At 45.6% G+C, this 15,427-nt stretch overlaps 1 protein-coding gene across 1 annotated transcript; it reads left to right on the top strand.

The window, feature by feature from the left end:
• Nucleotides 1–1,678: 1,678 nt before the first annotated feature.
• On the top strand, nt 1,679–5,950 carry LOC119367205 (ATP-dependent zinc metalloprotease FTSH 8, mitochondrial-like). The gene is made up of 4 exons (XM_037632790.1): nt 1,679–2,273; nt 2,356–2,418; nt 4,861–4,974; nt 5,366–5,950. The coding sequence occupies exons 1-3, from the start codon at nt 2,084–2,086 to the stop codon at nt 4,956–4,958; spliced, it is 351 nt and encodes a 116-aa protein (XP_037488687.1). The 5' UTR covers nt 1,679–2,083; the 3' UTR covers nt 4,959–4,974; nt 5,366–5,950.
• Nucleotides 5,951–15,427: the final 9,477 nt, after the last annotated feature.

Below are 15,427 nucleotides of genomic sequence, written 5' to 3'. Positions count from 1 at the left end.
TCCCCATGAAGTAATTATTTGTGTAAAGGTAATTTTCATGTCATGTTCCTTCAACACTACTGGAACCGATGAAGACCATAAGTGTTACCAGGTGTGGTTTCCATGCTTGGATTCAACCTAACACTTGATTGTATGTTACTTACTGGATTCACAAACACTGCATTTTTCTTTAGTTGACTGACATGATATCCTCTCTTTGTAAAATATGCCTCGAATCCCCGGGATGAATAAATTATAGTCGTTTGATAAACTTTCAAGTAGGAGCTCCACTTCATTACAAATCTTACTATTTTCAGTATTTTAAGGAAGTAGGTGTAAAGGCTACAACCTTTGTTCTCACAAAAAGGGTCCCTCACTGAGTTTGCAATTGTGCCACTACGGACAATGTAGCCAGCTTTTGTGTCCTTTCCTTGCATAAAAATGGCATGCCTTTGGGTTTCTTCATATTTTCCTAACGATCAAATTTTATATATTTTCCAGTAATAAAAATATTGTACTTTAACACCTTTTTTATGTTTGCGCGTTTGAAATAATTTGAGCTTATGTTTTATTATGTTTTTCTGTCCAGTGTTGGCATATCTTCAAAGTGAAATCATCTTATTTGCAAACCTTGACGGTGTGTGTTGTTGAACGAAATGTTATAAATCAAAGTATCAAACTGATGATGCTTACTTACATTGCTTCCATCCTTCCTTTTGTTACACATCAATACGAGAAAGTTAGATAGGCGACACTCTGATTTCTACCTTCTGGCCCCACTTATAATTATACTATCTTATTTGTTCCCATTGCAGACTACTGATGATGGAACGGCCGACTTGATAATGTTGCATTGAAGCAAACTTTTTTGCCTGTGGAGTCATGCAATGCGAATCAACACTTAGGCTAAACTCCACACATCAAATGAACTATAGTATCCCGCAGCAACGCGCGGGGTATCATCTAGTATAGTATAGTAAGCGTGCACGTGCAACGCACGTATCATAATTTATAATAAAAATATATATTTCGAGGTTTTTAGGGGTCTATCTAGAATCATACAATCTGCGGATTTGTGTTGTTTTCATCATCTTTCAAGTCTTGACTTCGTATACTCCCTCCATTCCCTTATACACCATAATTCGAGTCTACTAAATTGACATCTAGTTTTATTCTAAATTGACCAGAGTTAGTTCTAAAATAGTGATATAACATAAAGTAAGTATAATTGCAAAACGAAAAATACCTATGTAGAAGTGTCAAACAAAATATCTCCTGTGAAGTACTCCATAAAATTTAACATCCACATGTAATGACCTGCATGATTACATAATTTAAATACTCCCTCCGATCCAAATTAATTGACGCTAAATTGTACTAAATGAGCGTTAATTAATTTGAATCAAAGTGAGTATATTCAAACTAAAAAAATATCATTTTTTGTATATAGTTATATAGAAATTTCAAAATCATCAAATGATATTATGGTAACGAGTTCCGACAATAAAAAAGATCACACTCACATTGCTGAATCGGACGCCGTAGAAAAGAATGAACTTTTTTTTATTTTTTATTTGAATGACTCTGCACTCATCTGTCTAATACGTGTATATATACAGTATTAAAAAGAGAACGTCACAGTCATCCTCCCCACCGCCCCCGCACATTTTATCTGGTCACTTCCCAGTTCCCACTGCCCCTCACATCTCCCCTCCCATGGTCGCCCCTGCTCTTCATTCCCTCATGGTCGATTCCGGTCGCGGGAGCATCCGTGGGAGGCGTACGCGGAGGTGCGGGACTCGCAAGCCCGTGCTCTTCCTTGCTCCTTCTTTGAATCCGGTCGCCGAAGTGACAGAGGAGGCGCTCAAGCTCGGTATGCTCGCCGGGGACGCCACCCCTCCCTCTCCTCCGGATGCCCTCGCCGTCGCCGTCGCCGCCATGAGCCTCTCCACCCTCTCCCGCGTGCTCGCTTGCTCGTCCTGCTCCAGATTAGTCTCCCTCTCCGACCCCTCCGCTTGCTCTTCCCGTCAATTCGGTTCATCGGCAGGTGCATTACCTCACTGTGTGCAATATTCAGTCCCCTAGGATTATCTGCTCAGGGACCATGGCATGTCCGCCGCCGTCGCTGCTTCCCGTCTGTGAGGGCGCCAGGATGTGTCTCGTGCATTGCTATCTGACGTCTGCTCTGTGGAGCCAGGCTTCGTTTGCCAATGGGGCCGGCAAGGTCCGAGACTGGAGATCCTTGCTCGCCAACTCGCAGTCCCGACGGCTGTTCTCCTACCAGTCAAAAAAGAGTAAGCTTGCTTCCTGGTTTTGGGTTTCCTTTGATCCTCTTTAGTTGGTGGCTGTGTTGATATGTGGCCCTTAATGTTTCAGATTTCCTGAAGGAGAAGAAGGAGGTCCCGAAAGGGGATGGGAGCAACAAGTCTGAATCGAAGGGTATGTTTTGATTCTGGGTTGCATTGCACAATATTTTTATAGTTAGGGCAATCCTTGGAGTTGTCTATGGAACCTTTCCTTGATGAGATGGCCGGGCATATTTGTTTACTAAATCAATGTTCCAGATTAGCTTCATCGGCAATTCTAAACATTTCTTAGATGTCTTACCACAAGCATTATACCTCAAAAACATATATTCTAAACCACTTCGTGATAGATCAACAAAATCTCGTTGATGTTGTCACCTATTAGGATAACTTTATGAAAGAAGGATATGACATAACTGTGTAGTTCCAACAAGCAGACATTCAAATGCACCATTTTACACTCTGGAAGCCGGAAGTGCAACTCCTTTAGTGTTTAGAATGGATCAGGTTACATGTTTTGTTTTCAGTTTTAAGTAATTAGACACATTCTCAATCATCATGTGTGCAAAAAGTGGGCTTATACAGATTTATACAATTCACTCTAAAATCCTGGAGCTGGTTAGATGCTATATTACTTTGTACAACGATTGTGTTGGTGGTCATGCTGATGGAACTTGATATAGTAAAGTCACTTTCCTGTCAATTATACATAGCCTTGTTATTGCCTTTTGCTTCTCCTAAAAGAATGGGCAATGGTTCTGCCGTGCATTTGAAAAAAAGGTTGAGGGATTTTGCAACACAACTCAAGTTTTATTATCCTCATATAGTCAGTATGTATACTTTCACATATACTAATTGTCAAATCTTAAAAGATTGACTGCTTGGATCCCATGATCTTGCACTTTTGGTATGTGCATATGCATACTTTATTTTTCCTTTGTAATGCGATTAATGGGGACATAGAAAAAAACTTGGAACTTGATTGCGCTGAGTTAGGAGGCATACCCATCGGTCTGCAGTCTGCTCTTAATACACTCTCCCCTTGGCCATGTTGTGATGTGTAGGTCCTTTCAGTTATCACAAACGCGTTCCATGTGGAGCGATGCAAATTTGAATACATTTTCCGGTCCTTGTAGCTGTTGCATGAATAAATGACAAAGTATTAGCATCACACAAGCGAAAATAGCATAAATCATCTTATCAAACAACATGGCAGTAGTATCCAATAACGGGCTAAAATTTTTCATATGGATCATCTTTCTGGTCGTTGCCCACTATGAAAAATCATAAGATCAGTAGAGCATAAGAATGCTGGATCGTCAAAACCCCATATCAGATTATTAGTGTTTTGAGTACCACGCGGAGCCGGTTGCGCAGGTCCTATCGCATCATTAGCCGACGTATTTTCAGGTCGATTGGATCAGTTAAAAGGTTGTATAATGTATACCTGAACAAATAAAAGATAACCCAGATTTATGATCAAATAAACACTGTAGGCACACCTGCAACATAATTATATCAACGAACTATCCCGCATCTTCAATTGTGCAGTCTGGGTCACGTATTATGCTCAGTTGGGGTACCTCAACCCATGAAATTTGAGTGAGACCCTGCATGCACAATTAATTTTCATCCGGAAGATGATTACAGTCATAATCTCATGAACAGTATAGTACCAATTAAATATACCCTGTGCAATATCTCTGATGATGCTCCCAATTGGTTGCATTTTCTGTCCAAGAGGCACAGCAATAGCTCTTTTTGAGCTTCCTGCTATTAGTTGCCTCTGATACGCATCATTCCTGTGCAACCAATTGGATTCCCCAACCATTTGCCTCTGTATTTCATTAGGGTCCACATTTATGACACATTGTTGTTAGTTTGGTGCATGGCATCTCATCAGTTACCTGAACAATACACAAGCATGCAGTATAAGGGCATTTTTACTTCGGGACATGTACAGGGGGTGTATGTGCTACATTTTTCTTGTCATTAAGCAGTGCTGTTGAAGCATGTTTCTTCTCATGGCGTCTTTTAAGAATATCATCTTTATTGCGTGCATAATACTCTCTGTTCCTCTGCCTCATCAATTCTTTAGGTTCTGCGTAAGTACATACTGCAAGTTAGGATATAAGCAACAGCAAAAGCAGTATCAGAATTTAGGAAAAGGTTGATGATAGTTAACCCAATAATCGGTAGTTACTTATATCCTGAAATGGGGTGCGCGCCCCCGCATTATTGGGAGATGACATACCTTCGCCTTCATGTGTAAATTCATGTCATTAAATTTTGAGAAGCATGGAAATTGCGGGATTGTTTAATATTCTCTGTTCCTCTGCCTCATCAATTCTCTGCGTAAGTACATACTGCAAGTTAGGATATAAGCAACATCAAAGACAATATCAGAATTTAGGAGAAGGTTAATGATAGTTACCCAATAATTGGTTGTTACTTATATTGGCCCTGATGTTGAGCCGCGAACATAGACCACCACCACCACCAGCGGATTATATCCTAACTTAATATTGTGTTTCAGTAGAGCTTTATTGACATTAATAGGATTTTGGAATTACAGATCCCCTTTGTGGACCACATTCGGTTGCTGGCCCTGCCCTTGACGTCCACGGTGACGCGGATGATGATATTGGCCCTGTTGTTGAGCCGCAAACATAGACTGCTGCTTTGACAGGTAGAGAATTAATTTTTCAAGAGTACATTGTGATTTAGTGGTCACATGGCATTTTTTAAACATGGTTAATATCTAATTCTGTTTGGGCAATCAACTTCTCTTCTTTATCCTCACGTATCTTTAGATTCTATGTATCTGCCTGGGGCAATGAACTTATATTCTTTATCCTCACGTATCTTTAGATTTTATCTTAATTCTGAACGCCATTTTTGGTTGACACCAGGCCTAGGAGATAGGGTGCATGATTCAGTTAGTTTGAAAATTGCAGTAGCCAAAACACTAACCATTAACTACAGATGTAAAACAAAGGGCTAGTAGCATTCTGATGTGCAACTGTTTATAGTTTAGAACCCTATTCTGAAAATTCTAATTATGAGTAATGTTGCAACAGGTCAAAGGAAGAAGTTGAACCTAAAGAAGTACAAAGAAGAATTACAACTGCGTGTGTCCGGCTGGCTCAAGGTGTACCCGAGTTGTTCAAGGGACGTGCAGGGCAGGCTCCTGGCAGTGGGGATCTCGCCTAAGGATGCCACACTGCGAGGGCAGGGTCCTAGGTGTTCCGTCACCTGGCCTCCTTGCTCCGGCGGCCGCGTGTACGGATGCGACGCTACTCGCGGACGGACTCCATGCTGCTCCCGGCAACAATCAGCGATGGCGATGGCGATGCTGCGACGTTACGGTGCTGTGCCGCGAGGTTGGCGTGCAGGCAGGATAGGGTGGTGGTGGGCCGCGTGGAAGTTAAGGGCGATGGGAGCAGATTCCGTTTAGTTTCCTTGCTTTTCGTCGTTTTCGATGAGAATCGAGTGATTAAAGGGGACGGACGCGGGACTGGTATTTCTCTGCCGGTGGGTGGATGGTGGAGGTGGAGCACAGTCAGTCATTGGAAATTGCTACGTGCACACCATAGAGGTATTGGATCAATGAGGGCTGTTAGATTTAGAGTTGTGGGCTTAATCATGTGGTGCTGATTGGTTTGTGCGGGGTTGTGTGATGTGAACATGTCCTCTAAAGATATAACCGAAAATATTGTTTGCACATACAATAATCAGGTGATTTCTGTTAATAATTATGTGAATTATTATTTTGTTACCGTGAATAGAAATACTATACAACTTTTTATCTTATGCAGAATTGCCGGAGACCAGTACAAGCCTCGTGTTAAAATAAGAGATTATATCCATACATTGCATACATGTATATATATACAGATTCATGGCATATGTGTGAACATATACGTGCATGTGTACTACCATGGTGCAACCGAACATATCCATCATGCACCATGCATGCTATGGGGGCCCAAGCCCATGTGGTACAGAAATATAGTGCATGCGTACACACAAGTCCACGTACGAGGGAATCAAAGGAGGTGGGCCTCCGTATGTCTACGTCGGCACGCCGGCCAGGATTTGCAAGCCAGGAGACATCGGCGACACGTTCCTTTAATAAATAGACATCATCAACTCAGGGTTTAGACTCGGGTTTTATTGTATTGTCTAGCTGTTGCTACAATTCGCATCTACAAGACGTGTAGGACTACCGCCTTGTCAGATCCACAGTGGAACTCCAACTTTTCATTTAGATCGTGTGCTCAGTTTATTATCCGCAATTTCAGTTGCAATTCATCTTTGTTCTTGCCTGTTCTTCGGTTGCTTGCAGGAACTCGAACCTCGTTGTTCAGGTTGATCATGCCTACAGCAAGGTCAATAACCATCGGAGATTGGTTTAGCGATTGTCGAGGCGTATCGTCGGGTACGGTATAGCCGGATCGTCAAGGTCAAAATCCACCAAATCGATATTTATCCCCACTCTCATCGAAAGATCGGGCCGCCGTCACATCAAGTGGTATCAGTTTTCAGGTTCATCGATGAGAGATTTACAGTTTTCATAGTTTAGTTTATTTCTCTGTCCTATAAACCCACGAAAAAGCCAAAAAATATAGATTAGTTCATCCATTACATCTACCTTTTTAGCCTTTAGCAATTTTAGCATCTAGTATTTGCGTAGTTGAATTTTTGGTTGCATTCATCCTAGTATTAGTGCTGGTTTAGATCAGTTTGAAAAAAATTGTCTACTAGATCACACTTTATTTTGTCCACCATATTTTCTGCCGCCTGCTCGTTCCTGATTGGACAAAAAAAGAACCAAGATTCGATCTTCTTCTGTTCGTATCTGCAAGACAATCTGTTTTCTGGACGTATTTATTTCCTTCCTGCGATTATCTTTGCATGCTCCGCCACACAGATTGACACATATCCATCCGGAGAGTCTTGCAGGTTTTACAGTATCTGAGACAGCGTCTCACGCTTTCGCGAGATCCCAAACGCAGCCACCGGTGTCTGTCCCTCCGCGCCGCTCATGTGGCGAGGGAACGGTAGCGGCATGTGGGGCCCGGCCGCCAAGGGGCATGGCGGTAGTACTGTACCTGGGGCGCTGCCGCCTCGCGGGCTGGCGGCAGCCCTTTTCATTATCCTGCTGCTCTACTGCGTGCTACGCTGATTGCTACTGCTGCTGCATGCGCTTTTAGCCGGCCACTTCTGCTGATTGGTAGTGCTGCTGCATGCGCTTTTAGCCGGCCACTGTTGCTGCATGCAAGATGTTATTTTCTTGACATGCACGATGTTGTTAATTTTGTCATTAACCTTTGTGTTAGAGCAGGAATTAGTAAAGCAAATATTTAACAGTATTGTAGATCAGCGTCAGGCCTTTAAAATGTATCGATTTAGTTTGACATGCAAGAATTTATAAATATGGTAAGTAAGAAAAAGTTTGTGTTGTTATTGGTCATTGGATGATTTAATGCGTTGTTATTTCATGTGCTAAGTTTATTAATAAGTTGTATAGTTACGAAATCGTAGGTCTTTTTTGTTAATAATCTAAGTTTTGTATATTAAAATGCTAATATCCTTAATGATGTATGTAATTAGGTAAAAGAAGTATCATCTGAGTAACAAGCAAGGAGGAGATGACGTAGTTGAAGAAATTGCGTTTCGATCCTCAATCTCCCTTTTGAGGTGATGACCACGATTCATGCGAGTGCTATTTTGATGTTGTTGATAGGGGAAATAGTACGTGGCTAATATTTATGTTCATGTGATAATAGGTTAACTCCGTTGATATATTAGTGGTGATATGTGCATGCTGACGGATATATTTTTGAACCTGTGTGACGGTTAATATTATTCGGAACGACATCCATATTGAAGCTGAGGTATAAATGACGCCGTGTAATCTGTTGTGAATGATGTTACCGCTGCTTTGAATATTTGTCGTATTATTATCCGTAAACAAACTATTATGTTTAAATTCTAAGCAAGTGATACTAAAAGCAAACTGATTATTGCTAACGGAAATACGGTTATTTTTTAAGTCATATGATATTTAAATATTATCATCGTATTATTATGCTTACAGTCGAACAGAATGATATTAATAAAAATTGATTATTTCAAACGTAAATACGGATGTTAAAATGTTTTTCCACTTGATTATTAGTCAAACCGAATAATACAATATTCAGTTACTAGTTATTGGATATATCTTACATTAATCTATCTTTTCTTCAACTAAAACATCTTCTGCATTCAACTCTAAATCGCCCAAAATAGTGAAGGAAAGTGGCTACCGAGGTTTTCTTTCTTTGTGTTCTAGGTCACTTAGAGAGACTAGAAAGGCACTGAGGCAATTAGTGTTGGCATGCAGCAGCAGCGGCCGGCTAAAAGCGCATGCAGTAGCAGTACCAATCAGCAGCAGTGGCCGGCTAAAAGCGCATGCAGCAGCAGTAGCAATCAGCGTAGCGTGCAGTAGAGCAGCTGGGCCATGAACAGGGCTGCCGCCAGCCCGCGAGGCGGCAGCGCCCTAGGTACAGTACTGCCGCCACGTCCCTTGGCGGCCGGGCCCCACACGCCCCTGCTGTTCCGTCGCCAGCGCCGATTCCCGTTGGTACAGTGCTGCCGCCTCGCTGTGTGGCGGCAGGTGCCACGTGTCGCCTGCTGCCACAGCCGAGGGAGTCTTTTTTGTCAAATTTATCAGCAGGTGGTCTTTTTTGTCAATTCATTCGCGCATGTGGTCCTTTTCAACAAAAAATCGCGCCGATTCCCGTTGGTATAGTGCTGCCGCCTCGCTGCGTGGCGGCAGGTGCCACGTGTCGCCTGCCGCACCTGCCGCCACAGCCGAGAGAGTCCTTTTTGTCAAATTTATCAACAGGTGGTCCTTTTTGTAAATTCTTTCACGCAGGTGGTCCTTTTCAACAAAAAAATCCGCACCGGCGATGGCATTGAGCATGCTGAGCCCGCCAACGGTGAAGGCGACGGCGCGTGCGCCGTCGCCCTTAGCGCGCGCGTACCCGTCGGCGGCGTAGCCGGCGTTGAGCTCGTTGCAGCAGCCGACGAGGCGCAGCCCGGGCTCGGCAACGAGGTGGTCGAGGAGGGTCGGGTTGAAGTCGCCCGGCACGGCGAACACGTCGCCCACGCCGACCTGCACCAGGCGCCGCGCAAGGTGGCGCCCCAGCGTGGCCTCCGGGGAACCGACGAAGGTGGGCGACGACGCGGGAACGTCGCCGGGCACGCCACCACACCGCTGGGCGCCCCCTTGGGCCCGTCCACGGATCCGATGCCCGTCTCCGTGGTAGGTCGGTCGATCGAGGTACGTACGCAAGGAGAGATTGCGGGGCGATCGACAACTGTTTTCTTGGGTGGTTTGACCCGTGCTGGTCGTGACTATTTATATGACGAGAGAATCAAGGACGTATTACTAGTCGGTACCTGAAACCGACTCCGACTGGGTGCACGAGCTGCTGTTACTTTCCTTGTGCAATACGGAGTATACATACTAATACAGAGTACTTAAAGCCAACGTGTACGCGTCCATCCCGCGAAGGTTATACTAGTAATAGGAAGAAAAAAAAGTAATAGGAAGAAAAAAAGGAAAACTTAAGGATCCTACTAGAGGACATAGCAATGCACTCCGTCCGGCGTTGGGGAACCCGAGAGGACTCCAATTCCAATCGGTGGGTACCAATATGTTTTTGGCAGAATTTAAGAACCAGAGAGACAGAGATAGGGTTTGGGCAGGAACACTGTGGCACTTAAACAAAAACGTAGTGATCTTGGCGGAATTTGAATGTTGCATGATGTAAACGTAGGTTTTTTGGGAACTGGTTCAACCCTCTATGGGGTGGCCTATACCAATATGGTATGGATTACACAATAAGGCTACAATACGAAGTCTAACATCTTTCCTCAATCTCAACTCACTCCTGAAGCATCTAGGAGGTTGAGATTGCGCCTACAAACCTCAAACATGAGAGAAGGTAGAGGCTTGGTGAAGATGTCTGCAAGTTGATCTTTTGAAGAGATAAACCGGACTTGTAGTAGCTTCTGTGCGACACATTTTCTCACAAAATGATAGTCAATCTCAATGTGTTTAGTCCTGCATGGAACACCGGGTTTGATGACAGAAACATAGCACCGATGTTGTCACACCAGAGGACCGACGGATGTGACTGAGCAACTCCTAGCTCGCGAAGTAGGGACTCAATCCATATAAGTTCAGCAGTCGCATTGGCAACTGACTTGTACTCAGCCTCTGTGCTGTTGCGGGAAACAGTGGCTTGCTTGCGTGCACTCCAGGCGATCAGATTAGGCCCCAAGAACGCTGCATGTCCCCCCGTAGATCGCCTGTCATCTGGACACCCAGCCCAATCAGCATATGAGAATGCAGAAAGAACTCCAAAGGAACTAGGGCGCAGATGAAGACCAAAGGAGACAATGAGACGCACATAGCGCAATATGCGCTTCACAGCAGACCCGTGCATGTTAGTAGGTGTATAAAGATACCGGCACACCCAGTTAACCGAAAAGAAGAGATCAGGACGTGTGATCGTCAGATACTGCAGACCACCAACAATACTCCTGTACTCGGTAGCATCCTCGGGAGATAGAAGAGTACCATCAGCAGCTGAAAGTTTGTCAGTGGAGGAAATGGGCATAGGCGATGTCTTGCACTTGAGCATACCAGCACGGCGCAGAAGATCAAGAGAGTACTTCTTCTGGGTGAGAGCCAAACTGCCACGAGACTGATGAGCGACTTCAATACCCAGGAAGAAATGAAGCTGCCCCAAATCTTTAACTGCAAAATCACGACCAAGCGCAGTCACAAGAGCATCAACAGCCGTCGGAGAGGAGCTAACGAGGACAATATCATCCACGTACACAAGGAGGTACATGGTCACACCCGGTCGCTGAAACAAGAATAGTGAAGTATCAGCCGTCGAAGGAATGAATCCATGAGTGCGCAAAGCTGAAGCCAGGCGAGCATGCCAGGCATGAGGCGCCTGTTTCAGTCCATAGAGAGCCTTCTTCAGATGACAGAGGTGATAAGGCTGAGTGTGATCAGCAAATCTAGGTGGCTCCCTCATGTAAACCTCCTCTTCAAGCAGTCCATGTAGAAAAGCGTTCTGCACGTCAAGCTGGCGGAGAAACCATCCACGAGAAACTGCCAGAGACAGAAGAAGTCGAATAGTGGTAGGCTTGACAACGGGGCTGAATGTATCCTCATAGTCCAGTCCCTGATGTTGTTTCAAACCCTTAGCCACCAGACGCGCTTTGTAGCGCTCAATGGAACCATCTGCATGTTTCTTCACCTTGAAAACCCACTTCGAATCGATGATGTTGACACGAGACGGAGGTGGAACAAGTGTCCAGGTCTTATTCTGCATAAGAGCATGATATTCTTGTTCCATAGCAGCCCTCCAGTGTGGGATACTCATAGCGGCTTGATAACTGCGTGCTTCGGCGGCTGGATCATCCACAGCATGAGCCGGACAAGCAGCAAGGTATGTGACCGTGCCGTCGGTGTGCTTGTAACGCCCTCGATGCGGCTATAGCTCCCACGTGTCGAGGCACGACTTAGAGGCATAACCGCATTGAAAGCAATGTCGCAAGTCAGGCAATCATTACAACATCCCATGTAATACATAATAAAAGGGGGAGATAACATAGTTGGCTTACACTCGCCACGTCACATCAGAGTACATAAATAACATCCATCAAACAAACACTCATGGCCCGACTACGGCGCCAAAATAGAAAAGACCCCCAACATGCGACAAGGTCCTGAATCGTTAACCCCAACTAGGCACCACTACTGATCGTCCGGAAAAGATACGTAGTATCGCTGAGAGTCCTCGTCGAACTCCCACCTGAGCTCGTAATCGTCAACTGGAGCAGAATCGCCTGGACCTGCATCTGGAGTTGTAGTATCTGTGAGCCACAGGGACTCAGCAATCTCACACCCACGCGATCAAGACTATTTAAGCTCATAGGAATGGATAAGGCAAATATATGTGGAGCTGCAGCAAGCGACTAGCATATGTGGTGGCTAACTTATACGCAAAAGAGAGCGAGAAGAGAAGGCGAAGCTCGAGCGAGAAGCTAAAAGAACATCCTGCGCAAGCATAACTCCAACACCATGTCCACTTCCCGGACTCCGCCGAGAAGGGGCCATCACGGTAACACACACGGTTGATTCATTTTAATTAAGTTTAGTTCAAGTCATCTACAACCGGACATTAACAAATTCCCATCTGCCCATAACCGCGGGCACGGCTTTCGAAAGATCAATCCCTGCAGGGGGGTCCCAACTTAGCCCATAACAAGCTCTCACGGTCAACGAAGGAATAGACCTCCACCCAAGACACACCGATCAGACTCGGTATCTCGGTACAACAAGATGATTCGGCAGGTTAAAACAAGTCCAGCAACACCGCCGAATGTGCCGACAAATCCCGATAGGAGCTGCACATATCTCTTTCTCAGGGCACGCTCGGATAGGTCAAGCTACGAGTAAAACCAAACCTCAAGTTTCCCCGAGGTGGCCCCGCAGGCTGCCTGGTTCGGACCAACACTCAGAGGAGCACTGGCCCGGGGGGGGTTAAAATAAGATGACCCTCGGGCTCCGGAAACCCAAGGGAAAAAGAGGCTAGGTGACAAATGGTAAAACCAATGTTGGGCATTGCTGGAAAAGCTTTAATCAAGACGAACTATCAAGGGGTTCCCATTATAGCCCAACCGTGTAAGGGACGCAACAATCCGGGAACATAACACCGATATGACGGAAACTAGGGCGGCAAGAGTGGAACAAAACACTAGGCGAGAGGCCGAGCCTTCCACCCTTTACCAAGTATATAGATGCGTTAAGATAACATAGCAATATAATGATATCCCAACAAGCAATATAAATGTTCCAACAAGGAACGGCTCCAATCTTCACCTGCAACTAACAACGCTATAAGAAGGGCTGAGCAAGCGGTAACATAGCCATTCAACGGTTTGCTAGGACAAAGGTGGGTTAGAGGTTCAACATGGCAATTGGGAGGCTGACAAGCAAAAGGTAGGCATCGAAGCAGTGGCAAGCAAAAGAGCGAGCAAACTAGCATAGCAAAGATAGTAGTGATTTCGAGGGTACGATCATCTTGCCTGCATAGTTGTCAGAGTTGACTGGATCCTCACAAGCAAACTCAACGGGCTCCTCGGTAGCAAACTCGTCTCCCGGCTCTAACCAACAAGACAAACAAGCAACAAGGATACAATCAACCACGGGCAAGACCAAGCAATATGATGAAATGACGATATGCTATGCGGGATGCGATGCGGGATGCAAAATGCAAGATATGACAGGAAATGCATGAACCTGGCATCAACTTGGAAAACCAAGTGTGCCACTGGATAGAGGGGATGAAATCGCTTGAAAACGATATAAAGATCATTGGAATCGGAGCTACGGTTTGGAAATGGCAAGCGTTTTAAGATATGACACCGGTCTGCGATTTACAGCAAGTAGGCATCTAAATGCAACGAAATGAACATGCTACAGCCACCAAACATGAAAACAAAATACATGGCAGTGATGTACACAAGATGGTTGACAAAACACTAGCACTGAGCCATAGGCAAATTCATCCATTAAGAGGTTCAAACAAACATGGCTAAAACGCAAATGCAAAACAGATTTCAGACTTAGTGAAATTAACACTAGTCTGAAATTTCAGATCACGATGCTCTCTTCGGAGCAGCAAAACAACATGATAGAAAACCTGAACATGACAAGTAAGAACATGGCATGGAGCTACTCAACAAGCTTAATAAAACACCCAAAGTGACCTGGGGCCAAAACGGTTCACAACATACTCTACCGAGCTCACGAACATCGCTCGAACACAATCAGTTTTCAGACTTAGTGAAAACTGAGACATGCTGAAATTTAACTCACGAAGGCATGTAAACGAGCTCGATGCACTCACTACGGTGCAAGTCATGGCAAGGAAAGCATATAACCAGCAAGAGGGCACAAAGTGCTAGCTACACATGGCAAGAACGAAGGCATAGCATGCATGGATCACTAACGGTAGCATCGGCGAAATCGCAAACAAGTTGACGATCTGCCCAGATTAACAACGAAGCAAAAGTTGAGCTCGATTGAGTCAACCTAGAGCACTCCAAAAATGCCAACAAAGACATGGATGGATAGAGCATAACTTAAATATCAAAACTCCCTTACTGATCATCCTCAAAAGAGGCACGGATCACTAGGAAACAAGCTGGACATATCGCATCATGAACTAAAATATCCCAGACTTAGTGAAAATCACTAAGTCCCTGAAATCTGCATTCTCAGGTATCCTACTTCGCAAGCTTGCACAAGACAACACACACATCCTAAAAATGCATGGGTGGCACCTCTGGAAAGAAGACAAAATGCTTCACAATACATCCCAAAGGGGCACAGGCATATCATGCACGAATTAAATATAGCGAAAATGACAAAAGTGCATGATGAACTAACGGATCTGCAATTTAACTCACGAAGCCTCCTTCTAACAGCATTTTGGGTATCAAGATGACCTCAAATGCAAATGATGCAATGGAATGAAATGATGTACATGTCGAGACGAAGATTTTGATATATCATACGCCCAAAACGGAGTTACAGTTGCGGAGATACAAGCAGTCAAAGATAGCACGAAAATTAGGGTTTCGGGGGAGAGAAGTCAACCTAGATCTAGATCCAGCCGCACTGTAGCAGTGGCGCGACTCCCGAGGTTCGCCGGCCCGATTTGGAGCTCGCCGGCGTCGGACTTGGCGCGGAGGAGGGGCTCGCCGGCCGGGAGGGAGAGGGCGGCGGGGCCGGTGAGGAGGCGGGCGGCGCGGACGGCGGCGGGGTCGGCCGGCGTCGGGGATGGCGCGGACGGCGCGGCGGGGCGCTGCCGGACCGGGGAGGCGAGCGGCGGCGGGGAGGCGGCCCGCGGCGGCGCCGGTCACCGGCGTCGGGGAAGGAGGCGGCGCAGGCGTCGGGGATGGGCGCGGGGAGCGGCGGCGCGGAGCCGGACCGCGGGGGCCGGCCTCGGGCTCCCGGGCCTCGGCGGCGGCGATGTGGGCCTCGGCCACGTGGCAGC

This window comes from Triticum dicoccoides, chromosome 2B, assembly GCF_002162155.2.
Source record: "Triticum dicoccoides isolate Atlit2015 ecotype Zavitan chromosome 2B, WEW_v2.0, whole genome shotgun sequence".
NCBI classification, from domain to species: domain Eukaryota; kingdom Viridiplantae; phylum Streptophyta; class Magnoliopsida; order Poales; family Poaceae; genus Triticum; species Triticum dicoccoides.
This window is presented reverse-complemented; position numbering and strand designations above follow the sequence as displayed.